This window comes from Streptopelia decaocto (genome assembly GCF_964273445.1).
Source record: "Streptopelia decaocto genome assembly, chromosome: 5".
NCBI lineage: Eukaryota > Metazoa > Chordata > Aves > Columbiformes > Columbidae > Streptopelia > Streptopelia decaocto.
Window position 1 is genome coordinate 8,596,155 of NC_138659.1, and position 26,660 is coordinate 8,622,814.

The following is a 26,660-nucleotide window of genomic DNA, read 5'->3' on the forward strand; positions in this document are numbered from 1 at the left end:
GAGCGTCTTAGGGGAGCTGGGGTGTGATGGTGAAGGCCACCCAGTGTGCAGCCTAGACAAGAGGTCCTTGAGGAAAGGCCAGTGGTGGTGGCACTCAGGTCAGAGTCACACCATCAGTGTCTGAAAGTCATTTCAGGTCTATAGAACATACCTTTAAATCAACAAATTCAGCAAGGAGCCCAGAGCTGAACTGGATGCAAACCAGCTCAAACTTTTGTATCTTGGGATTTTTTTAGTTCCCAATCCAGAACTGCTGTTGTTGAACTTCAGTAGCAACTGGAGCAGCCGCTACAGAACCCAAATGAAGACAGGGCAGGAAAACACACCACACTGAATTCTGGGTGAGAAACAAATCCAGCTTAGCATGAGCAAGGGAGACGAAGAACTTTTGCATTTTCCAAAGTCCTCATCATAAGTGGCTAAACCCACTATTTTTTTAAGTCCTCTCCACAGAGCACCACAGAATGAGAAGCTCAGAACTAATAAATGCTTTGAAATGTTTGGCCTGTGCACTAAAACAAAGTTTGTCTGTGGTGGCAGGACCTGCTGCTAGTGCAGAAAGCTCATGAGATGTGATGCATGGTGGGAAAGAGAATATGACACTTTGCTTTGCACCAGTCATTCCCAGTATTTCTTGATTTTTGAGTTATTCAGTGCTATTTTTGAATTCTTTGTGCAGCTATAACTCCATACAAGCTGGGGCTCAATATATGTACAAGGACAGCAGCTTTCTCTGCCTTATCCGTGATTGTGATTTCCACTGTTTTATGAAAAATATTTTTTTGCAGGGCTGTAGATTGGACAAGCTCCACCCACACCAAGCTGCTGTTTTTCTGCAGCAATTCATCCCAAAGGAAAACTGCACCAGTGAGTTATTAACATTACTAACTGTTGTGTGATTTGCTCCTCAGGGTGTCTGTAGAGACTCACCTCATGCTTTTCAAGGCTGGGAGAAGCGCTGCTCTTGGGCAGCATTTTGACACCACTGAATAGAGGTCCACAACATCAACGAGGAATCTAAGAGTCAGGACCAAATCCAGGAGATCACTGAAACTCAGGTCCTCAATGACTGCAAGTAGAGCTCGGTTGCTCCGTGATGACTCGACTCTGAGTAGGACAGACACGTGCTAGCGATGCTTTCAGATGTGCAAGTGGTCTCTTATTTACAGGGACCGCCTCTCCAGGGTCTCAAGACTACAAAGAGTAGGGGTGTCCAGTAGCCACAAATGGTCACTCGAAGACTTCCTGCCCCAGCCTTGGTTATCATATCCCATCCCTTCCAAGGTCAAAAAGTGACTGTTGATAGTGCAAGGCAGCAGTCTGGATTTGCTCACAGGCAGCAGACCAAGATCAGCATCAAAATAATCAAGTGAATCGCTCCTGGGACTTGCCAAGCTCCACTTGCACTGACTGCAGTGGGCACATGCAGGACCATCTGTGCTACATGCTGGATCCCACTCTTCTGTCCAGTTTATTTTTTTCTGTTGCCCATGTGTTGAGCTCTTGTGCTAATGCAGAATATCAGGGAACTCTGAATCCATCCCTCATCCTGAACTCATATTAAGCCACCAAGAGACATCTTGGTGTCTACATAAAAACTCTGCCCACATTAAACCTCTAACAGAGGGGGTTGAACATGGCCCAAAGCACTTTGGATGCCTTGGCCAAATTAAACTCCGACATTGCAGCTCCATGTGAACACTGAAGATCACAGCTGCAACACCTGTGTGCTGAGGGCAGCCTGTGAGCTCCTGAGACAGCACTTGGTGTGGAAGCATCACATCCTCTCCAGCAAACCCAAAGCCAAAATAGGTCTCAGACACCATCTTTGCAAGAGGTCTGCTGCATACATGGTGACACCCTCAGGTTTTCCTATATATACTTCAACAAAAAGCATTAATACCAGATAGTCTCTCTTCTTGAGATAGTGACATCAGCTCCCGCAGCCCTTCTCTTGCTAAGCCTGCTACTGCCAACCAACCTCTTCAATTTAAACCATCAAACCTGAGGGCAGGGAGGTCAAGAGAAACAGAGGGCTTTATAAGCAGAAAAGAAACCCAAGCCAGCTAGTTGGGGACCTGCTTTTAGAAGCGCACAGCTCTTGGAGGGAGAAGCCTGGAACAGCCCAGGCTGGAGGTAACCACCAGTCTGGTGTGGGTACCACCCCAGCACTGTCTGCATACAGTCTCTCAAACTCTAGCAAAGGTTTTATAATGAGCAGGTTGAATATTTTTTGTCTTTAAACACTTCCTTTTCAATGGAAGATTTACCTTTTCAAATAAAAATATCCTCTTGGCCAGTGTTTTTCACCTCTTTTGAAATGCAGCGAAATACTGGAGAATGAATCATGTCCACATGTGGGAGTTTTAACAAAATGTTTCATTTCTATCCTTCTTTCTTTCCTGTTGTCACTACTCCTTTCCCTCGAACTTCCCGGAGTCGCCGAGCGGCAGCGTTGCAATCTGTCACACGGACAGACGAAGCGCGGCTGCATCTCACCACACTGTCTGCTGAGAGGGTCAGGAGGGGCAGATCACTTAACACTACACCTGTTTTATGAATAATAATACAGGCGCTTTTGCTGGGTTCCTGGGAGGATGTTTTCCCACCAGGATAAGCTCCGCGTTTTGAACAAATTCATGTCTTTAACTCCTTTGGCTCTGGCAAGCTCAGTTGCAAGGGGAAGCTCCAGCAGCGCCATTTGAGCAGGGGAAAGACCAGGCAGAGCTTTGAGGCAGGTTTGTCAGAGTGTGTTGTGCCTTCCCCCTCTGTAAGTTTCACCTATGGAGGTACGAGATTACACATTTTGGGTTGAAGAGCCTGTTGCCAGTGCAGAACCACAGAGGAAAAAAAAAAAGCCCAAGAACAGGATCCACGAAGCTACATAAAAATGAAAATTATCCATGAACTTGCCAGTTTTGGGTCATCCCAAATTACTGATGCACTTTGGTTCTCCCCCTCAGTGGACTAGCTCAGAAAAGAAAAAGCACATTAAAAAGTCACTTTTTTAATTACTTGAAAAATTCCAAGAGTCCAAGTCTTTAAGATGGTAGAACGAAATGTTCTGGTTCAAAGCAGCAAGTTTCTCCAGGTCTTTCCTTAGCAGGAGCAAGAAGCAACAACTGTCCTCTCATGGCCAGAGGACTGTGCCCATTAGCACAAGCAGCGATATCCCGAGTGATGCTCCTGCCCTGATTTGGGCTGCCCAAGGGTCTCTGGAGGGTCCCTCAGCCCCATCCCAACCTGTGACTGCAGCAAAAGAGAAAACTGCTCTGCCAGCTCCAATCAGCGCCTCTCTCATACATTATTTTATTTGTTTTGTTGGCTTTTATTGAGCGTGAAAAAATAATTTAAAGCAATTATCTGTACAGAGGAGCAGGGGAATGGTTAGCTGGTTGGAGGACCTGTGACCCCCCCCACAGCCAGGCCAGGGAGGGTTGGAGGGGATGATTTACAGCTGTACAAAAACACAATAATCCCACCAAGGAGGAGCAGAGGGTGGAGGACATCTCTTGAGCTCTCGTAGGCCCAGAGCAGAGGGGTGGGAGGCTGTGCAGGGACATGGGGGGGGCAGGGTCCGGCCAGCATGGGGCCAGACCCTCAAGTGACCTGCAAGGGTGTCTCCAGCATCTCCATGAGGAAGGTGTCAATGGGGGTGTCCCCGATCAGCTTGAAGAAGAAGAGGTGCTCCAGGCACTTCAGCCCGATGGACCGTAGCGCCGGCAGGCGCAGAAGGAGTTTGGCAAACCTGGAAGAGAGCAGAGTCAGAGGCAGACAGGAGGCACTGGCCCCCCGCTCTCACGTGCTTCCAAGCCTGCGGGCTCAGGAGCAGAGGCCCAAATCTTCCCAAAAAATGCCTTGGGGAGCTTTCCATCTTAGATTCCCTTATGTTTTCAAAATAAGCACTTCTCTCCACATGTGTGAAGGGAATATTTATCTTTTCAAAACAGAATTTAGCATTTTTAAAACTCAAAGAAAAAAGACGATACACCAGATTTTCTCACCAAGACCACAACTAGTGACTTAAATCTCCATGGTGCTATTTAAATCCTTCTTGAAACAGCCTTCAAAAATCCCCAGTCCCCAGAGAGGGTGCATAACCCCTCAGCATCATCTCTGCCAGCTGCTGCCTCCTGTTCCAAGGCACAGCTGCAAGGGGGTGCAGCAGGCAGACTGTCCCCCCATTCCCATGTCCCGCTCACAGTGTTCTGCGGTCACATCCAGAGCCAAAAATAGCAGAAGATGCTGTGGGCACATCACTTGGCCGGTGGCGACGTGGACAGATCCAGCTGCCGGCGTTTCGAGAACTTGGCCAGCAGAGGGTAGGATTGGATTGAATAGCAAGAAAATTGCATCTCGCCAGCACCCCAAAGGGTCTGGCCCGGGATTTGGGCACTGAGAGCACAGGTCAGCCTGTGGGAAACTGGACTGCTTTGGCAGTTTTGACTGGTGTCCTGCTCTTGCTTTGCTCCAGGGCTCTGGCCCAGGGTGGCTCAAGCAGAACTGGTGCAGACACTTCTGCCTCAGTCTCTTTCCAGATGGGAATTGTGCTGCCTTAAGGTGCTTGTCTTGCTTGAGGACACTCACCGCCCTGGCTGCTCAGGGTACTTTTGCTTCGTGTAGGCTTCCAGTGTGGCATAGACCTTCTCCCGCAGTGATTCTACTTCTGAGGGGCTGGACAATCCCTTGGCATCTGGACAAGGGAGAGAATACAGATAGGGAGGAAATCACTGCAGAGGAGACATTTCCACTGCCATCAGAGTGACTGTGTGCATGGGTGGGAAAGGACTCGAGAACTCACATGCCCAGGGATGGGGACAAACCTGTCTGAAGTGTCACCTGGAACTGCTCCAGGCCTCAGACTTACCTGGGTTGAACAGGACAATGGCTCGCAGGCACCCCAGCTCCGACTTATCCATCTGCATGTCTTTCATTTTGGACACCAGCTCTGTCAAAACTCTGCATGTGGGGGACAAGGGTGGGCAGATGATCAGAGACAGGTACAGACAGCAAGGCTGGGGGCTGCCAAGCATCTGGGACTGGCCCTGGGAATGTCCCCAATCCTCTCTGCAGGAAGAGGTAGCTTTGAGGGACAGCCATCCCATACACTGCTCTTCTACATGTGCATCAGCAGCATTCATGGACCTGAGCATTAAATTCACTCTCGTTCTCACTTTGCCCAGCACGTGCCCTCTGTGCTCTGTTTGGACTATGGAGAAGAATTTGCATTCACCTGGGGAAAACCACATGGGTTTTCCTCCACATTTCACTGTGCGACACACAGGCACTGCCCTTACACGTGCCAGTTGTGTAAGAGTGGTGGCGCATATCCTGCCAGACAGGGAGCTGGCATGGCACAGATAGTACGTGTGCAGTCGTTACACAAGCAACTTGGGGTTTAAGGCTTTGCCAGCTAAAGCTTTTGCTGATCAGTATTAGCTCTAGATCCAGTTACAGCAAACTCTTTGATAGAAGGCAGAGAGGCATTCCTCTCCCTGCACACCCAACCAAGGATCTGCTTCTGCAGCTGCAAATTCCTTCCCAAGGTGTTTTCATCCCATTCTTGGTTTTTAAGCCAGTCAAGTGTTCCGTCCTCATTCTAAGCTAGTTCTGTGCCAAATCACCACAGGTTTGCTCTAGCTCTCACTAAGGACATGTCTCCCAGAAGGGGAGAGGCAGAGCCAGCCTGGCCACTGCTGACAGGGGATGACAAGAACGGGCCATGTACCTGTCAAATATGGAGCCCACACCAGCACTGTGAGCACTGCTGCGGTGCACGTGCAAGCCCGTGGCCAGAAGGATGCCGTCTTGCACTGACACGGAGCGGTGGGAGAAAGAAGCAATGAGCAGTTCATTCCAGCCTGCAAGAGGAAGTGTGCAGGACAAAAGAGGCGGTTCAGCAAAAAAAAATCCATCCCACATGGAACAGGAGAGCTGGTTTCTCCCTGATGGTTTCAGACTCAGCCCACAGGAGAGATGGGACCCCAGGTACCAGCTGCACCCTTGTCAATGCTGCAAGGAGTGGCAGACCCCGACCAGCAGCAAGGGAGGTGCAGGAAAAGACTCAAAGTGACAAGAAAAAAAGAAAAGGGGGGGGGGGGGGAGGGGAAAAGATGCTGGGTTTTGCTTCTAAAAAAAACATATTCCTTACATCAGCAACCCTTTTACACTACAGGGCATTTCAAAACAATGGACCCAATTTCAAAGATCTAGTGATTTCAAATTGGGTCCATCTTTTTGAAACACTCTGTATTTTGCACATCTCACACTAATGTGCCCCCCTCATAGTAAGTTCTACAGTTACAGGAACCACATTAAAAAGACACATTTGTTCACTGTCCCCAAGCCCTCCTACATGCCTGCATGAAGACAGGAACAAAGAGTATATTTCACTGCCCCATCCAGAGCCCCTGCCAACTGCTCATCATGGCTCAGGACGGGTTCATCACCCCACGGCAGCAGTGATGGATCAGCTGGGGATGTCCTGTTCACCACCCAGCCTGTCTGGCACAGCACACAGCCCCAGGAAGCGATGAAGGGACCAACAGCCACAGAGGCCACAGGTGGGGGACATTTACCTGCCCGGAGGAGAATGACTTGGTCTTCCAGTGTCAGGTCAGAGAAGTGGGGGATTCTCTTGGCCCACTCAACAAGTGTGAAGAGCTGCTTGTCAGCCGCATGGCATATGTTGGTGACAGGGTCATTTGTCTGATAAAAAGCAATATCGAAATGAAAAGAGTGGAGGAAAAGAGGAGAAATCGTCAATGTAAAATATTTTATAATCACTGTCTGCACTTCACACAGTATTGGATCAAGTGAAAAATATTCAGAGCCACAAGTAAAATGATCAAATTGCCAATAACCTCAGCTGTGCACTACTGGAAAGAGAACATAATTATTACTACTATCCCCTCTATAACCAGCTAAATCAACTGGTTGCTAAACTTTTCTATTTGCTTTCTGCTTTTTGCAGAACAAGTCCTGCACGGCAAGCTGCAGTCCTGCTCCCCAGGGCATATCTAAAAGCCACCAAGCAATGGGCATGAACAGCAGTTTTATCCAAACCAGTAAAACCACAGCAGTAAACCTGCTGTGTCCAGCTCTATTCCAGTCTTGGTCACTGGGCTGTGCAACTGTGGAAGTCAGCACAGGGCTCAGACTCTCCAGCATCCAGCTGTTGCCTTATCCACTCATTGAAACCAAAGGGAACTGGAGAAAAGCATTAGGAACATAAAGTATAGGCTGTTTTCTAGTTGTCATTCTGAGTAGCTTCAAAAAAAAATTGCTGGTGATTTTTAGTTGGTGCAAAGCAAAAACCCCTTGCAAAATGCCAGCCATTCACATGGGTTTGCCTTTTCAAATCGTATCGCTAAGGCGCTCATCTCAAGCTGCAAAAGATGTTAGTGCCCCTTACCGAGCTCTCTGTGTTCACATCGCTGTACGCCTCCGTCTTAGGTTCAACTGCCAGCTCAGCTTCCAGAATCCTCTCCACAGGCATGTCCTCGCTGCCATTGCTTGTGGACTCAGCCTCATTCTCACTCCGCTCCCTGCTCCTCTGCCTTTCCTCCTGCACAGCTGCAGGACAGAAAAGTGTCTCTTTACATTCACAGCAACACTTACCTGCTCACGGTGGGCTCCCTTTCCTCTGCGAGGAGGGATGAGAAACCCCATCAGGAGGGGTAAAGCAGAAAAGAAATGAGTATTTCAGATGTACATCCATTAAAATGGCTGCCTCCACCACCACCCCAACAACTTTGGGGCTGCTGTAGACCAGCAGCCTCCAAATTTGACAAAAGGTTGTGAAGCTCCAGAATAAAGAGGAGTTGATGCCTCCAGGTGGCAGCCTGGACTCATGCTGGAGGAGGCAAGAGGGATCCAGCACCCACACACTGAGGTTTGCTGTGCTCACTGCGTGCTCAGCAGTCCCGCAGCAGCCAGAGAACCCAGGGGCAGGGCTGGATGGTCCCTCGTCCCCAGCTGGATCCACACGCTGCCCGACTCATTCCTGAGCAAACACTTACCCAGCCTGGCCCAGCCCTGGTGTCACCTCTCCCTTCACCACCTCTCTTCCCAACCCACCCTGCTAGAGAGCAGACCCCAGCACCTCTGATTGCCCCTACACTTTCAAATCTCTTCTCTCATCTCTGTAGATTTTCCAAAATATCTCCTGGCTGGAGGAACAGAGTCACTTAAAACCTCCCCACACCTCAGCTGTTAACTCCCAGGGCTGCTGGGTGTGTGGATGACATGCCAACATAGGATATGTGTACATGGTATACCTTGTGCTCAACAGAAGTCCTGGGTGCACAATTTTCTTTGAGAAAACCCAAAGAAAAATAAGGAAAACCTTCTAAAGAAAAAAAAAAGGCAAGTGACCAGCAGGTGGCATCAGTTTAGCTCATCCCAAGACACCAACCCTGCTACAATCCTAGTAGCATCACTTCCCCGTAGGAGCCTGGGCAGGTGCCCAAAGTGCCATATAACCCCTAAGGGACAGGTAGGCAGCTGGCCTGGGCTCAAAGAACGGCCTGTACTGAGCTGCAGGCATTTATACACCTGAAATGAAAGGTTCAGCGGGGGAGAAACTGGCTGCAAAGCTGGCCCTCCCACACAGACATTGGTGCTTCGCTATTCAACAGCTGAACAGCTTCCCCACCTGTTAGCTGAGCACCGGACAGTGTCCAGAGGAGTGTGAAAACCATCAAGGCTGAGGGATAAGAAGTCCTTTAAGAGGAGAGCGGACATAAACACCAGGGGACACCAAGAAAGGGGTCAGCTCAGCAAGCCCACAGCAAGCCAGCAGGAGAATTTGATCCCCATTTTCACAATTAGGTTAAGTGCTGCTGGAAGAAAGGTGTGACAAGCTTTTAGGCCAGATACTTGGATCAGGAGATTTCTTTCCCATATGTCTTTACAGCTCTGCTGTTTGCAGTGGTGTCAGGAAAGAAGCTCTTGCATCAGCCTTGCCTTACCCTGGCTCATGTCAGGGTGCTCCCAGAGGCAGGGCCAAACCACAGGAGGTTCTTCAGCACTGAGACTCATGACCAACTCTGTAACACTCAGCACTCCCCTACATTTCTCCCAGCTGGGAGGATGTGCTTCCCAGTACTGTCCAAGGAGATGGCTCAGGGGGGCATCCAGTCTCGCACTGGTGAGGGAGTGAAACACAGGACACACATGCACAAGCCAGCTGTGGCAGGCATTTGTCCTCTTCAGGGCAATGGACAAGAAGAAGCCAGGAAAGTGTTTCTAAGGTCATAAAAATCTTAGCGGAAAAAAGAGCACGCAAAGGAAATACCAGTCCCATCACTCAGCCCCCAAACTCATCCAGGATTCCTTGCTCAAGCTGCAATCTGTCCCCAGTTTCTGCAGCTCCCCAAAAGCCTCCTGTGATTATTGCAGCCAACCCCCCACAGGATCCACCAAGATCCTGAGGTTTACATTTTCACGTTCCACCAAGGGAAGCAGCATTGATGCCCTGGTCCTCTGAACCACTTTGCACCCAGCTGGAAGGGAGAGCTGTGCCTGGGATTAGGTTTCTGATTCAAGCTTGGCATTTCACAGTTCCCTGCTGCACTAAGCACCTGAGGCAGCACAGCATTGATGATGCTACAGGGAACAGGACGAGGCTCAGCCTGTGCCCAGTGTTACAGCTACTTCCCCAGGCTCTGCCCTGCACAGTCTGAGCTCCTGCACAGGGAGCAGCTCCACAGGGGGACAGCGTGGTCTCCAAAAGGGACAGCTACACTGCCTGCCAGCATTCAACCCCAGAAGCAGCACAGTTATTTTATCTTGGAAAAAAAAAACCAAAACAAAACAAAACAGCTTAAATGCTGTGCTAGTTGTCACTACCTGACCTTGCATCTGTCAGTATAATTTAGGAGACAATCCAGCTCAGCAGTCCTTGCTCCATCAAGGCGGGAGCAGCAGAGGGCAGAGGTGGACAGACAAACAACCATGCCACTGGGCTTGCTTTTCCCTGCAGCAGAAACTCACTTGGTGGTGACTTTTACAAAGACCTTTGCACTATCCAGGGTTGTGTAGGAGAGAGGCAGGGCTGCAGGACTCACCACAGACACTTATCACTCTCAGCATCTCTTGGAAGTTTCCTTCAAGCCAGTGCAAAACCCCTCTAAATTCAATTGCCCCAGGTCAGATCCTTGCTCCAGATCAACACCTTAGGTGCTTTGGGCAAGAAACAGTCCTTTGGGGGTTACAGCAAGTACATGCAGAGTATAGAAGAAGCTGCATGAACTGCATCCATACAGCTCCCTCCTGCAGCACAAAAACACCACAGGCTGTGAGCTGTACCAGAGCTCATCTCCAAAGGTGAGGTTAGGAGTGGAAATAACAGAGAAATAAAAGATAGAAATAAATCGTTCACCCTTATCTTCCAGTATAAGAATTGATGAGAAATGAAGCTGAAAACAAAAAAGGAGGTTGCTCTTCACACAAGAGACAATCAGGCTGCAGGACTCCTCACCGCCTCGTGCTGTCCACAGAGGAGGTTTACAAGGGTTCAGGGATTCCAGGACAGGCCATTAATGGTCACTAACTAAAGGCAAGGTTGGGTCAAAAATCAATTAATAGGTTCAATAGTCACCATTACGTGTAATTAGGTGGGACAGGAAGAAAAGTAGTGTAAGAGCTTCCCCATCAGCCTCACTTCCTTTACAAAATGAGGTCAAAAATGCCCCGAAGCTGCCAGTGTGGGTTCCTGGAATGTTCCACCCTTGGAGGGCCACCAAGAGCCAGATTTACCCTAATGAATGTTAGGAAAATTTCTATAAGCCTGTTCCTTCCACCAGCCTGCACACACCTTCCCTCTTCATCCCCATCGCGAGGCACTTCTGATAGCGGCAGTACTGGCAGCGGTTGCGTTGGCGCTTGTCGATGAGGCAGTCCTTGTTGTCACGGCAGGTATAGATCAGGTCCTTCCGGATCGTCCTCTTGAAGAAGCCTTTGCAGCCCTCACAGCTATACACCCCGTAGTGCTTCCCTGGGGAGGCAAGGGGAGGCCGTCAGTGGGCAGACAGGCATTTGCCATTCCCTCCAGCATGAAAGAGCTCAAATCAACCCTAAAGGTGGAAAAAATGGGCTGCAGGGCATCACCTCAGCAGGCCTGACTTAAGTGGCTCTTTGCCAGGAATAGTGACCAGCAGCAGTCTGCTGGTCACAGGATGATTTTGATATATTTACCTTTGATAAACGAGGACAAAATGTAAAATGAGATTATGCACATAAGGGAGAAGAGCATGGCTTTTAGGTTTGCTCTCTTGGGGACACAGCGCAACTACTCTGCCAAAAAGACAGCCTGCGATTGGGTAAGCCAAGGCAGCTGTGAATCCTGCAATGCCAGCATGGCCCCAGTGAGCTTCTGCAGCATTCGCTCCTGCGCAAGCCTCACTTCAGAGCGTCAGGGGAGTTTTCATTGCACAAAGCCTTCCCCAAGAAAGAAAACCTCCTACCTGAGGACCTGTCCCCACAGATGGCACAGATGTGCTTGGCTAAGGATCCCGGGCTTGTGGATGGATAATTCATGTTCCCAATCCCTGGGAGACCTGGCAAGGGTTTGACGTCCTCCGAGCTGCTAACATTGTTCAGGACATTGAGCTGCAGAAGCAGAAGGCACAAGATGGGTTAGAGGGTCAAGACTCATACCTCAATGAAACTATCCCCAAACAGAGCTGACCCCTCCCTTACTGCTCCTGCTGGGCTTGTCCCACAGGCAACTCCATGGGCTGCCATGGGCAGGCAGACATCCCTCCATTAATCCAGCTGGAGGGGTTTAAGCAGATGCCTGGTAGCAGATATTGCCTCTCACCCTGCCCTGATGCTGTAACCAAAGCCAAGAATAAGCAGAGCTGGAAAAGGGCAGGCAGCAGCCCTCAGCTGCTCAGTTACAGCCTCCAAGTGACAAGGCTGGTGGGACCCTGCCCACTTCATCAGAGCATGCTGATCACCGGCTGTTTGTGGCCTCCAGCACTAACAGCTTAGTAAGGAAGAGCTTTGCGGCCAGGCGACATGTTGCAATTAAGTCTGCACTGCTGCATGGCTGGGAAAGCTGTAATAGTGGGGTTTTTTTTAAAAAAAGTGTTAAGTGGGTTAGCTTCCCTGCCTCATTATGTGCAAATCTGCATAAATGCATGAAAACACAGGCATCTTAGGCACTCCCTGGGACTCAGGTTCACAAACACTATCATAGGCTGCAGAACGAAGCGGACTCCAGAGCTACCAGATTTAAAAGAAAGGGAGCAGGCTGAGCATCCAAAAAAAAAAATCAGCTACAGTGAGATGCAGGCAAACGGCCCAGAGCTCCCAGCTGAGATCCCTGGGGGCTGCTCACGGCTGTTGCAAGTTAAAGGTTACAAACCGACATCGATTAGAGACCAAAGCCTGATGTTGCCCAGGGCTTTGTTTTATTGCTATTTGCTTTCAAGCTGTTGTCGGCAGGGCAGTGAGGATTAAGGGCCATGGACCACATCTTGTCAAAAGCTGTCTGGGCAGAGCAACATGTCTCCAAAACCACCATCAAATCATCTCTCCCACTGCCATGCTTCGAGGGCTGAGGATGGTCTCTTCTTCATTGAGCTTGTTTTTAACAGCTGCCCCAATTTATCAGCTCAATTTCATCTTCCCAGCAAGAGCTTTGCATTAAAATCCAGCTACAGCCTTCATTACAGTCTCCATAATATCTAAACCACTTGATTTCATGCATGTTCTTGCAAGTTCTCTGTTTGCTCCAAGAAACTGCCTGTCTCCCATGAAAAAGTGTAATATTTCCACAGTGAATTTCAGCAAAGAACAAGAAGGGTTCATCCCATGGGGATTTTGGACCTGTCATTAGAAAAACAAAAAGATGAAGCCTGTTTTAATCTTCTCTCACTCCTGTCCCTTCATTTTCAAAGCTTCAACATTCTGATGACATTGAAAATACAAATTATCCAGCAAAAATTGGTTTGCTGCACGAGAAAATGAAAGTGTACAGGAAAAAAATTACCCAGAGGTTCACTCTCTGCAGCAGAGATCTAGCCCAGGCACTGAGGAGTCCCAAATTCTTATACTTCAACATCCAAACTTGGCTCGAGGAAAAGAAAAATCGACCCCTTCCTCCCCACAAGTTTTCAGCCACTGTTTTTACCCTGGAAACTTCTTCTTGGCAAGAAGAGGAACTTCTACCATTTAAAATGTTATCCAGAGCTCAGCTACCACCTCTTCTTTCTCTCTCGCTGCACTTTGAGACAATAACAGGGAGAGAGGGTGTATGGGGGAGGAAGGGAAAGGGGCAGTTTTAGCCACCAGTGTCCTTGGAGCTTGACTCCTGCAGGTTAAGTGCAATCATGTATGATATCTGGGACAACCGCTTGAACCCAAATCCATTAGCTGCCTCCCTGCCGAATCCCCAAGGCCCAGCTGTCTCCTTGAATTAGAGGCAACACAAATGAAACCTGCTCCTCAGAGCTGGGAACTTGGCGCAGCGCCCAGATTGGGGAAAACTGCTTCCTGAAGCATGCCCAGCCCCAAAGGAAAAGCTTCCACGCAGTCAATGTTGCCACCAGCTCCACCACCATGAAGGACCTGCCCTGGATGCCACAGTCACGAATATTGTCAGGTTGATGAGGAAGAGTCGAGTGGTATGAGGGGAGGAAGGGTGACCAGCACACCCACTGCAGACAGCCCAGACCCACACAGGACTTGAGGATGCTGGCCAAAGGTAAAGCCAAACCTGCTAAATCACCCTTATACCCTCTCAGAGCTCCTAAGGGACCCCCAGCATACCATCCTCTCCTAGCCTTGGTGGCAGGCACTAGGAAGAACTTGAGCCAGACTGTGGAGTGGCAGTGGGGTACAGGGCAAAGGACTGAGGGACCATCTTCTCACTGCTTCTCCAGCAGGAACCATGAGACTCTTGAGCACTCCTTACCTTCAGGTCCCACTAATAAAATGCAAAGTCTTGTTAATAAAAGGCAGAACTTCCACTTAGATCAGGACTCTCAAAACATTTCAGCACACTGTCAGAATTCCACACTGCCAACTTGGTCCATGCCAGAGGTGGTGCCAGGCTCTCAGGGCAGCAGGTACCTGTCCCTGCCACACAGAGCCACCCCAGGAGGCTCCCAAGCCCACTCCCAGCTCTGGGGAGGCACCAGCCTCTGTCTGGAGGGGAACCCCAGCATCTGAGTGAGCTCAGGCCGTAAAGACAGAAGCACTTAACTTTTCTTCAGGCAAAGTTTATATGCAACAGAATGTATGTGGCTGGCATTTAGCATTAACATTTGTCTCTCTCTAGAAAGTCGGTCTCCTTTCCAAATAATGAAACAAAGCAGATATCCTTTTGCAGGAAGAAGGGGAATGCTTCACATGCTACAGCCCTCGCCTATCCTGATTATTTCCACATACAGTAATCGTACATACCACAATAGATGCAGTGGTGGGGAACTGGACTGCACCCACGCTGAAAACAGACCTCGGAATTAGCCCTCTCCTCTTACTGTGCAGGGTATTTTGAAGTATATACAAGTGTCTTCTCTGTGTCTGTCCCAGGGGAATTTATGCAGAAAGATTCACACGCTGGAAATTGTTCTTTACAGTTGATCTCTCTAAGCAGCCAAAATACACCAGACTTCACCAGCCAACCCACTCCCTAAAGTTTTGGGACTTCACCCACTCTGAACACCATGAACTGTAGCAAAACAGGCAAGCCCATCTGTCTACCTGCGGATTGGCGTGCGTCATAAAATTCATGCCCGGGCCTGAGGACAGAGTGACGGGGTGCGAGCCGATGGAGGACGCGATGACTCTGTACGGCGAGCCCAGCGCGTTCACCGCAGACCCGATCGCGTTCATGGGGGACGGCAGCGCCCGGGAGGGGTTCGCAGGGGCCTCGAGGTAGTTGTGGTGCCCGTCCACCGGATTTCCCGTGGAAAGGCTTGATGACGGGCTCACAGACGTGGAGCTGGCAGGAATAGGGGAATCTATAGGGAGAAGAAAAAATATTAAATACGCTATGAGCGTGGCTGGCTGTACAGTTATCAGCTACCCAGCCTTGTTCATGTCAGCATAGATGCTGGTCAATACTCAAAGCCAAGCAACAAACAGGGTTTATGCTACAAAGAAAAAGAACAAAATGTTGGTTATGGTACAAGAAATAGAGTTTCATACAGCAACAAAACATATTATGAAGATAATACTTAACAACACAATTCTTCTTCACTGCTTTGGTGCCTCAGCTGACTGGAAAGAAGGCACCGCTGCCTGCCTGCCTCAGGCTGGTGTTCTCTGAATTGCTCCCCAAGGTCCTATTTCCTTTCTCCAGGTTGGCTCCACAGACAGCGCACATCTGAAACCAGGAACCCCCACTGACCTGGCCGAAAACCCTAAATGCTCCTCATGTCTTACGAAACACCTTTGGTGCCTGCAATGGCTCAGGCATTGTGCTCAGTGAGTTCTTCTTCCCATGGCTCAACTCTTTTTCCCTTCCTATGCAATTACCTCTCCACCGTGCCATTTCACATGTTCCTCCTGCTCTCAGAACTTGATGACAACATCTTCAGGAGGAGCTGGAGCAACGTGGGACAGAAACTGCACACAACATGCTAGCAATGTAGACAACAGGACAAGGCACTCACAAAATATTTTATCTATTACTCTTCCTCACCTAGTACGAGACAGCAGAGACTGTGGCCACGCAGACATGCCAGGGCAGACAGTCTTCCAGACACAAGAAAAGAGCATTTCCTCCTTCCACACAAAAGAGCTCCAGTGCACATTGCCAAACTGAGCCTCACAAGTAACCCTCGTGAGATCAGTCTGCTCCTGAACCCCACCAGGGAAGAGGTCGCAGAGAAAAGCAATACAACCTTGATCATTGCCACTTCAGAGCAGTCTCTGAGACTAGAACACCTTACCCTAGGCCTAAACACTGTCTTCAGTAAGACCAGTCTCAAATATTCAGAAGGTATTTGGGCAGCAAATGCCCACTAGTCTCAATAGGTTGTGTATCTAGATGTATTTTAAGGATTTATATAACCTTTTTTCCCTCCCCTGGAATTTACCAACCCCAGTTAGCATTAGCTGTCTTTAACATTTCAACGAACTATTGTTTCTCTGTTGGTTTTTCAACACAGGAGATCATTCCCTGAAGTAGCAAGGCAAAGATGTTGTGTGGGAAGGTCACAGTTGGTTTTCCATGGCTGGCACAGAGGATGCTTGTTCCCATTGCATTTGCAAGTAAGGCAGCGCTTTGGTGTTTTGTTTGTTTGGGTTTTTTTCCTCCTTTTAACATTATTGCAAAAGTTATTTATGTGACAGTGTTTGTTATTTTACCTGAAGTAACAATCAAATCTGATTCAAAGGGAAGATGCACAATAAAGACGGGAAAAGGTCAGCTTGCTGAATAACATTAAAGACATTTGTCAGAGTCAAGGAGGACTCGATCCACCGTTATCAACCCACTTCAGACTTAATTCTGCAGAGGGAGGGGGAGAAAAGGTCTTTGTCAATTCTTGCTTTGGCTTTTTGGATCAATTCTCCCAGTGGGAAAGCGATGTGCAGCAAGAGGAAGCCAGCTCAATGACAACGACAGAAGCCTTGGAGGCAGCGAGGCGGTCTGGAGGCAGAGCCAGGGCTCCTGCTGCTGGAGAGAGTCACCCCATGTCCCCCACCACCTTCATGGAGACACAGAGCCTGTTTTCTGTTAGCAGACAGCAAAACCCCTACCTTGTAATGGCTTCCAAGCGCAAAAGCCCTTCACATCCCAGAGACAGCTGCTGGGAGAGCCTTTAGCAGTGGGCAGAAAATGTGCTGTTTGCCTGGCCCCCACCTCACCTAAATGCTCAGCTCACAGAGGCACCTCAGTTGTTTCCTGGGACTTAAGAGCAGCATCCTGCCTTGTGTCATCATCAGCTTCAGAGAAAAGCATATGCATTTTTCATCACCTGCAAGTAGCCTGGTACCATAGCATGCAGTCCTCCCCAGCATCTATAGCAGACTTATAAATAAATTGGTTTTATGCCTCTTTAAACAACCAGATAAAGAACATTGCCTTTGAGGATTCTACAGCTTGGAAAGTAAGTCACTGAAGGGGAGACTGGGCAGAAATCTATCACAACAGGACAGCTAAGGAGAAGAATGATTCTTCAAGCTTTTCTATTAACCTGGAAAAGGGCACATTTTGAAAGTATCATGCAGAAGATTTAAAACGGTAAGAAAAGACTTCTGTGAGAGTTATTTAATCACTTGCATTTACTACAGACCTCACAGAAACACTGTCACCAGTAAGTTTCTCCGTTAGAAACGCTCCAAGTTTCACAAGCACCCAAAGCAAGGTTTTCACCCAAGGAGACTGCTGGCCAGGGCAAGTCCCACGGTGTGCTTGTGTCTGTGCCAAGAGATGACTGTTCAAGGGCTATGGCCAGAGGGACCCCCAGCTCCCAGGATAGGATCAAAGGTTGAAGCCAGGAAGCCTGGAGGGCTTGTGCCTACCTCTGTCACCCCAGCAACGAGACACCAAAGAGGAAGCACGAATGGATGAAGGAGTGTTTGCTAGTGAAGGCAGATGGATAAATAAAAATATCTACTGGAGAGCACACAGGTGTAAAGCCAGGCTCTGCTGGGGCCTGATGACACAAACCAGAGTTAACATGTTTGTTTCCTCAGTGCCTGGCCACACTGTCCTGCCAAGGCTGTGACAAAGATGTTGGTCAAAACCATCAGTGTTAGCTTTCCATTTACCAATGAACAATTCTATCCATCTGTTATAAACTGCAATAGAAACCCCACTCACAAAAGCAGAAACAACAAAAAACAAACAAACAAACAAAAAATCAAAGCAAAGCATTCCTGCAAGCCAGTCCAAACTTTGACTTCCAGTGCTTCCCTGGGAGTCAGTCCCTGAGGGAACAGAAATGCCCCCTCCTGCACCTGGGGAAACACTTCTCTCAGCTTCTCATTCTCAAGCTGGAGCACTCTGAGAGGGACACAAGATGTGGCTGCTAACAGGTTATCAGCTTGGGTGAGGAACAATTTCCACGAATGGCAGAAGGTGTGTAAGAAGAGCCATGCCAAAGCATCCTTGATATTAGAGTTACTTATTCCCCAAGATGAGTACCCTCAAAGTGGTTTCAGTCCAAAGCAGGCAGGATGGCTTGGACAGTCCTGACAGCAGAGTTTGCAAGTCTGATGCATTTTGGTTGAAAATGATTAAATGAAATGATCTGCAGGAAAACACCAATAGTCCATGTCCCACATCTCCTGGCAGAAAGCAACCAGAAAGGCCTGGGGCTCACAGGGATGGCATGGCTTTCCTCAAGGTATTTTCTCCGAACATTTAAGAGACAAACAGAAACCAGCACAGCAGTGAACTGGGGCCAGTGGGGAAGCATCTCTGGGACGGAGCTGAGGGGACCAGGGACACGGGACTCAGTCCTGCACAGCAGCCACAGCCGGCTGCCTCTGCAGTGGCATTTGGCACAGGTGACATTTACAGAGGCCAAGGCGGGGCTGGAGTCTGTCTGTCAGGTAACGCGAGGTGACGAGCGATGGTGGGGACTCAGCCAGCTGCGCCGTGGCCCCGCGGAGCAGAGGGCGGCCCCACAAAGCGGAGGGCAGCCCCACATTGGGAGACGAGGGCTCTGTGACTGGCATGGCCCCCGCCTGCAAGCACCAAACACGGCTCCCAGACTGTCCAGGACACCACATCTGCTGGGGAAGACTGGCTGAGACCCTGCATAGAGCATCAGGGCTTGTGACTGCTTTGAACCACCTACTCCAGATTCAAGACCAACTTATTTCTGATCCACAAATGGGGCTGTTTATGTGCTTCTCCCCCACCTCCCTCCTCCACATTAATGCTTGGACAGGACCTCTCCTGAACAGATGTTCAGGGAAGCCTGATATTGTATTTATTTCTCTCCTGGAGGAGCAGGGGAAGAGAAGATATGAGGGAACTGCCTCGTGTGGATTCTCTGATATCTCCACTGCAAACATGCAGTGTCCAGAGAACCCAGTGCCTCAATCAATGCTCCACAAGCTTTCTTGTACAGAAACACACACACCCCAGCCTTCTCTTTATAAAAAGCAAATTCTAAAAAGAAGAAACTTGCTGTTGGGTGCTTTGCTGGTTCAAACTGCCTCTGCAAATGCATCACAACCCTTGCAGCAGAGAGCAGCCATGGGTTGGAAGTATGCACACAGACAGGAGGTCCATCCTGTTGCTTTAGCATTCAGCATAAGGATGATATCTAAAGTCTGCATAGACAACTCTGCTGACATTAGAAAAAATGATGAGGGAAGACCCTAAGAACCACTCTGTTCTCTGCATTTTGACAACAGTGCCCTTAAGGACACAAACAACAGCATTACATTCACCCACCAGGCACTGAACCAAAACAAGGACACAAAGCTTTGATAGCCCCACTTCCATCTGTGTTTTACCTCCACCTGAGAAAAATCTCAGTCCAGAAGTGGGAAACTTGCATGAATAGCCTTACAAAATCAAACAGATGAACACTGTCTACATCACAGCAGATGTGTAAGTGTCCAACAGATGCATCTGCAGAGCACAAAGCTCCAGGTCTACCACACCAATGTTAAACAGCCAGGTCTGGGCTAACACAGCTAAACTGGTCAAGGATCAACACCAGCTCGATAAAGCCAGCTTGGATACATCTGTGTTGTGAGCACTTCACAGGTAAAGCTGGGGCAGGTGTGGAAGCAAAGACTACCTGCAAGAGTGTGTTAGTGACCCCCAGTGCCAAGGCAAAGGCAGCAGAAAGAGAAGCATTCAGGCTGCAACCAATAAAGTTGCCTTGATTTTCACCCAAATAATGGTAGGAAACACCAATCTCAGCCATTATATTTGAGCAGAAAGTGGAATGAGAATGCACAGAGACCAGAAACATCCAAACCCTACATAGATGGGCTATTTAACCAACATGGGTTGGAAGTTTGTTTTGGTTAATGCCCCTTCGGCTATAACACTTAGCAAAGCCTTGAGAGGAAAGGGATCAGCGTTAAACACCGGGGGGTCTTTCTTCAGCTAAGGTCTAAAGTGATCCTACCTCCTGAGACCTGCAGGTCACTGGCAAGCCTGGAGATGATGATACTTTCAACCTTCGCAGTTTTGTTTTTAATGTCAGAGAGAATCAAAAGCTGGAACAAAACTCTTTCAATAATGAAAAACACACTCATGCTTCCGAGGCCTCAGATATACACAGAAAGGGTTCATTTCATTGGCATGAACAATTAAAGGTGCAAGTTGCTCTGCTTGACACACGACTAGCACAACTTTGCAGATACTGTAATACATCCTCTGCAGATCTGAGAGCACCGAGAAGTAGGAAGAGACATGCAGAGAAGGGCTGATTTCAGCAGAGGAGCACGGGCGTGCGTGGGAGGCACAGCTCGGCAGGCAGCTCGTCCTTGGGGACGACCTTCGAGGGGAAATACCTGTGAGAAATACTCCTGAAACTGCATGCAGTTATGTAGCAGGGAACCCATGTTAATGGGAATCAAACAGAGTTTTGCTGCTATGACTGCACAAGTAGTTTTTATTTACTACAGGTAAGCTAAACTGAAAAACTATTCCCTTTCTGGTGATATTTTTACCTGCCCAAGCAAATTTCCGCAGACAGTACAGATTGCCATGCTAATACCCTACAGAAAGGTTATTTGCCTTGCCTCGCTTTTAAGGTCCAGCAACCTTTGTGTTTCCATCTTCTTCCTCAACTCCGAGTCAATAAATAAAGCAGCCTTCTCCTGTCAGCTAACATCAAAGAAGAGCAAAAATTTTTGGAGGTCTGTTGGCACATACATGAGCAGGGATTTCTGCAACAGGGATGTGCACAGGGCAGGAGAAAGTTTCCTTCAGCTCTCCAGGTGGTGGAAATTGCGGCTCCGTCTCCTCTCAGGTAACACTCCAGTGCTGCCCTTGCAAACAGCGGCCACCTAAAACCTGGCCCCACAAGAAGCTGTGGGCTGGAAGCAGATGAGAATTTCACCTGCCCTGGTGCAAGCTCAGCATCAGATGCTATTTTGAGATCTTGGTCTGATTTGACTAAAATTGGACAGTGGGTCAACAGCCTAATATGTCCGAGGACATTTGGAGAAGACACATTTGTGGTGCAATCACATATTCTCCTCTCCAGGAAGCCAAGCTAAGGAGGAGGGAAGGAAGGAGCAAAATCCTCAGAAGCTACACAGGCTTTGCCATGACTTTGACAGGATCCACACATTATAGGGTAACTCTACAGCTATGGTCATCTTGTCAACCAAAGTCTCCTTTAGCAACTGCTTGTCAGGTAATTAAAATTAGGACTGCAAGTCAAATTTACTCCCCCTAACAAGGTATCACACACCCCTGGTGACCACAGCAACACACAATAACGGGATAAAGCATCTCATCTCCAAAGAAATAGAAGTTGTTGAATGTGAGACCTGAAGAGTTTTTCATGATTGTCTAATCGGATTAGCAGGACCTCCAGCACAGGATCCAGCTAGAAAAACATGCACAAATTCCTACAGTGGTCTTTAAACTCCTGAAGAGGCTACAGGTGCCCAACAGAAAGGATCCCACTGGCTTAAGGGTCAGTAGTTGCCCCAGGAAATTGAAGGAAAACGATTCCTGCTTCAAAAAAAAAAAAAAAAAAACACAACCAAAACACAAACCAAACTCCAAACAAACAAACAAAATCTGCATTTCTGTAGTTGTGGAAGTTGCCCAGTCACTGGATTTTCTCACACCTTTGCTGGGTCCATTTTCACATACACAGTTACAGGTACGGACAGGACAAGATGTGACACCCTGGGAAAAAAAACATCCTGCAGGTCACAAAACCTGGGACCACCATGGCCAGGCAGCAGCCCCACTCCAGTCACAACCTGGGTTTTCCTCTCCCTATCCCCCAAACGACCTGGCCTAACCTCACTTTGCTTGGGAGAGCTGACAAGATTGCAACCGGAGGTGGCGTGGCCACAGGCCAAGTTACATGAGTACTAATAAAAGAGACTTTGTGGAAGAGCCAAATTAGTTCTTGTCCCCAACCAACTGTGCCAGAGAGTGCTCAGAGAGAGAGGACAGCCAGCACAGCATCTTTCCTTGCCCTGGGAGCTGGGCTCTGGATGAAATGCATCCTTCTGGAGAATAAAAACACATTTTGAAGCCCTTTCCTTGCTTCTGCAGCCCAGGCTGTAAAGGCAAATCCCTCTGCCTTAGTGCACATCTCCTGCTTTAGGTGTCTAAGGATGACTCATCTGAACACTTTCTCTGCTACTCTACAAACTCATCTGTAACAATTCAGAGTCTGACTATCCTTTTCTCATCACAAATCATGTGCTTATTACCAATTTGTGTATGCACATTCTCAGACAAATTCGATGGTGTTATTCAGACATTTAAGGTCAAAGTGACAGTTACTTACACGTTAAAAATGGGTTCCTTCCTTCCAACCTGAATGCAGATAAAATTAAGTTAAAGTATATCTAACACTTAAATGCTAAAAAAAAAAAAAAAAAAAAAAAAAAGAAGAAGAAAGCAAATACATGGGGTTTTTCTGCTGTCATGCTTAAAATGAAGCCCAAAATTTCAGAACTAAAGGAAATCTGAACACAATAAGATCTAGACAAGCCAAACAGCAGCAGCCACATCACCTTAACTCTGCCCTCCAGCAACACGATGCAAGAACAATGAATGCAACAAAGCTGACAGCCTAGCGTGGACACTGCCCTTTTCTACCATCCCAGGATCAGGAATAATTTCACAGCTATTTTAAAGGAGAGGGGAGCAGCAAAGACCACAAACATATTGTGGGCCTGATGGAGATGCAGGCTACCCACATGGTCCCCAAAGCAGTGGGAAGCTGCCATACACCCCCTCAATCAATGGTCACCATGATCTATTCTGCTTCACCCTCCCACTGTCCCCTTGCACAGCCCATGGGACTCCCTAAAGTTGTCTGCCCAGAGCAGCAGTTGCTTTCTCAAGCAGCCAGGAATCCCTCTCTGCAGACCCAAGAACCCAAGGAGAAGCAGCCCCACACCACCCTCAGGCCCCCAAGCTGCCTGGGGAGCATGGGAAGATGTGAGCGGTCTGTAGTGTTCATGGAGCACAGGACAGGACAGAGCAAGTGTTTTAAAGCAGTCCAAACAAAACTTGGCCAATGCTTCTGCATCTCTGTCAGCAGTTCATCTGCAGAAAATACTGCTGTTTTTCTAAATCAAGTTAGAAGCAGGTTAAAACATCAGTTAAATACACTTTTAAATGGAAGTTAAAGTCCCAACATACTGAACTGTCAGTAGGCTGGAGAATAGTCCCTTTGTCTTTATTGGTGGAGCAGAAATACCTCTGCTCCTACCACCAATTTCCTCTCCTAGAAATCTCCCAAAGGCTCTGCTGAGTGCTGCGACCTCTGTTTCTACAGGGATCTGTGCCTGGTTCTTATGAAGATCAGTTTGAATGTCACTTTTCTTTTGCCTCCTTGTAAATTTGTAATACTCTACAAATTAAACACAAATAACACTTCCATTGTTTCACTCTGATTGCAGCAATAGGAGAGAGCTTGGCTTGTCTTTGCTTGTTTCTTAAAAACAACAGTGAGCAATAGGTTCTTCCAATGAGTTGTCTCTTTTCTGCAGAAACTGCCTAAAAAAAAAGGTATTTTGGAAAGTCAAGCTCTTGTGAAACTTGAGGATGACTTGATGCAATACCAATGACTTTTCTGAAGTTGGAGAATTACCAGAGGTGAGCATCTGGTGCAAGAGGGAAGGAAAAAAATATACACATAGTGGAAACTTCCCATGTGCAATCCAATATCTGCACAAACCTCTTCTCTAGCAGAGAAATAACAGACTGATGTATACAGCCTGGGGGCCTCCAGAGAGAGTCCTAGAGAGGCATTTACCCACCCTGAAGGGCTGGAAGCAACTTGAGGAGTTTTCCAGAGATACTAAGAATTTGCATGTCGATAAACAACACACTTCCCTGGAGCAGCATCAGTGTTTTGTTAGCAACTCAGATGTGGGTGCTGCCAGCCCCTTGCAGCCAAGTGCTCCAACCTGCTTGCTCCCTGCCTAAAGTGGGGAGCACCCACGGCTCCTCAACCCATTCCCCTCACACAGCCCAAATGTCGGGACAAGAATAATAACTTCAGATAAAAATAATGAGTGAGCCCTGGTAACTGCTAAGCCCCATTTCCTAAGAGCAGTGCTGGTTTCTGCAATTGGGGCTCGCTCACGGCTGGTGTGTGCGGGGGCACTGCAGCTTGCAGCCACACAGACGCAGCCCCTCGCCGACCGCTGCCTCGCTGTGCAGCCTCATTTGGCTAATCTGACACAGCTTCACGCGATTATGGTGGTATCTGTGTCACAAGGGCAGGAGACAGCCACTGGAGAAGGAAAGAGTCCTCTTTAGATTTCTTGGGGGCTGTTTTATGTCTTAAAAGTATTTTTTTTTCCTCTAACAATTTAATAAAGATGCAATTGGAAAGATACTTACTTGGTTTGATCCTATTCTTTCAATGAATAGATTCAGCCCATCACATGCAAACAGATCTCTCAAATGTCATAAACTAAACTTCAGAGCAAAGAGTCATGGTTTCACTCAAGCCTGCATAATTTCAGGCAGCTTGGTTTGGCCATGCTGAAGTTCACAGCACATAAAGTCACAGGACAGCTTCAGTCACAAGCACCGCAGGTTACAACCACATAAGAGCTAAGTTAAATATGTTTTTAAATTCCCTTTACCCACCCCACCATGCTCCTACTGAGGGATCAGTTCCTCCACCTAGCCCAGAAGGCACAGATTGCAGACGCAAGTAAAATACTTACTGCCAAAGCCCGCAGGAAACTTAATGAAGTGAGGATAATTCCCATACATGTTTAATCTTCAGTTCATCTCTTGCCTTTCTAAACACAACTGCCTCCTCTAACTTCAAAGCTGCCCGGAGTGCGGTACAGCCCGCCGGGGTCGGGACATGGCTCTGCAGGAGCGGGGGCTCTCGGAGGGACCCAGGGCAGCTGCCTCCTCCCGCGGCCTCATCCTCGCTTCACGCCAGCAGCAGCTGCTCGCCGGGATGAGACATGCTCTTGTTCGCTGCCGCTCAGGGCTGGTTCCCCTGCTCAGCTGTCTCGGCTCCCTGCAAATTCACGGCAGACCGTCTGGGTAGCATAATCGCCCGGATAAGACGCCAATCAATGCATGACGGCCCGGTATAGATCAGAAATTGGGAGGAGGTGGGGAGGTTAAGTTGTTTAGGGGAGGAGCATCGTAGGGAAGGAGGGGGGTGCTTTGCTTTTCCACCAGTGAAAACTCGATGCAGTTTATTAGTTACGCTAGCCCCAGCCATGTGGAGGTGTTTTCCAGACACGGGAAGGGCCAACCCTCGCCCAGAGGGGCTGGTGTCCTGGGGACAAGCGGGCTGATGGACAGGGCAGGAGCACACATGGAGCCATCCCAGCATTTTGGAGTGAGGGCTGAGCAGGGCATGGAGCTCCATGCTCCTGTCCCACAACCAGCCTGGCCTCGGCTGTGCTCCTGGCATCAAGTCATGACCCCTGTAGTGCTGGATTGCAGTCACCCCTCAGAAACACAGCCAGGGCTGAGGAAGACCAGGACCTTCCTGGGGCTGGTGGAGCTGGGAGCTCAACTCTCCTCCCCAGCTACACCCAAAGGAATTCAAAAACCACCCCAAAAAAAGCATCACTAACCAGTTGCTAAAGCTGTATGGGATAAGAAGAGGTGAGGACATGGGACAAAGCCCCAGGGGGTTCAATCCTTGTCACATACAGTCCGTAAAGTGTTCACAGCCATAGCAGCAGAATGCTTCACAGACAGTCCCGTAAGTACATCCGCAACTTTGAGTTAATGCCCACCCAGCATGACAAAGAAGTATTGCAGAAAATACGTAGAAATAAGCAGAAACAAGCAGGCAGTTGTCAGACTGTGGCAAAGCTGCATGTAGTCTCCAGCACTGCCTCTTCCAGCGACTCATAACCTGAAGGGCGAGCAGTCCCAGTTCCCTGCCCCAGGAAGGCCCCCCCAAACTGCTGCAGTTTTGGGGAGAGGCAGGGATGCAGGCAATAGCACAGATCGCTGTTTCTGATCTGGGTGACCTCGGATGAAGTCACCTCAAAGGAACGGAGCTGGGAGGAATTTTGCCTGAGGTTGTAAATCAAGCAGAGACCAAGGTCTGCACTGATTTACACATGTGTTGGAGGAGGTGGGTTGCAGCCCTGCTGTTGGCACCAGCTGCTTGGCAGAGAAAGGGGGGACAGGGTAGCAAGGGGCTTTCCTTTCCCAGAGAGACCACAAACCACCCCTGTGTACAGGATAGGGAGCAAGCCATGCAAGCAGCAAGGAAAAAAAAACAACAAAAAAAAACAACAAAACAAAAGACAGAAGGACAGCAGATTAGGATGTTTGGCACCCTTCACTCCAGGTCACCCGAGGGTCCATGCTGCCCGTTGGCACTACGCAGGCTGCAAGGGGAAGATGTGCCCCCTGCCAGCACGGAGCTGCTCACAGCATCCAGCCGCAGCGCAGGCGGGTGCTGACGGAGGTGCTGTCAGCCCCGAGGTATTGCATGTGCCAGAGAAAGAAAGGTTACCCTTGTTAGCTCTGTTTCTTGCTTTGCTCTCAGACATTGCCATACCCATTTCTCTCTCTC

At 48.7% G+C, this 26,660-nt stretch overlaps 1 protein-coding gene across 2 annotated transcripts; it reads right to left on the bottom strand.

The window, feature by feature from the left end:
* Positions 1-3,326: 3,326 nt before the first annotated feature.
* On the bottom strand, positions 3,327-25,178 carry RXRG (retinoid X receptor gamma). 2 transcript variants are annotated; one of them, XM_082052846.1, is made up of 10 exons: positions 24,823-25,178; positions 14,716-14,975; positions 11,469-11,613; positions 10,820-10,999; positions 7,415-7,575; positions 6,579-6,708; positions 5,729-5,861; positions 4,868-4,959; positions 4,588-4,693; positions 3,327-3,748 (listed from the first exon to the last, which is right to left on the bottom strand). In XM_082052846.1, exons 1-10 carry the CDS (start codon positions 24,869-24,871, stop codon positions 3,601-3,603), a joined length of 1,404 nt encoding a protein of 467 aa, XP_081908972.1. In that variant the 5' UTR covers positions 24,872-25,178; the 3' UTR covers positions 3,327-3,600. The 2 variants fall into 2 exon arrangements, with proteins under 2 accessions (XP_081908972.1, XP_081908973.1); XM_082052847.1 differs by lacking the exons at positions 14,716-14,975; positions 24,823-25,178 and adding an exon at positions 13,780-13,846.
* Between the last annotated feature and the right edge of the window lie 1,482 nt (positions 25,179-26,660).

Coding starts and splice junctions, on each gene's coding strand:
- RXRG (XM_082052846.1), bottom strand. CDS start 24,871: ATGTATGGGAATTATCCTCACTTCATTAAGTTTCCTGCGGGCTTTGGC. Junction 14,976..24,822: donor GTTTCCTGCGGGCTTTGGCA/GTAAGTATTTTA, acceptor TTCTCCCTATAG/ATTCCCCTATTCCTGCCAGC. Junction 11,000..11,468: donor CTGTGGGGACAGGTCCTCAG/GTAGGAGGTTTT, acceptor TTGCCTCCCCAG/GGAAGCACTACGGGGTGTAT.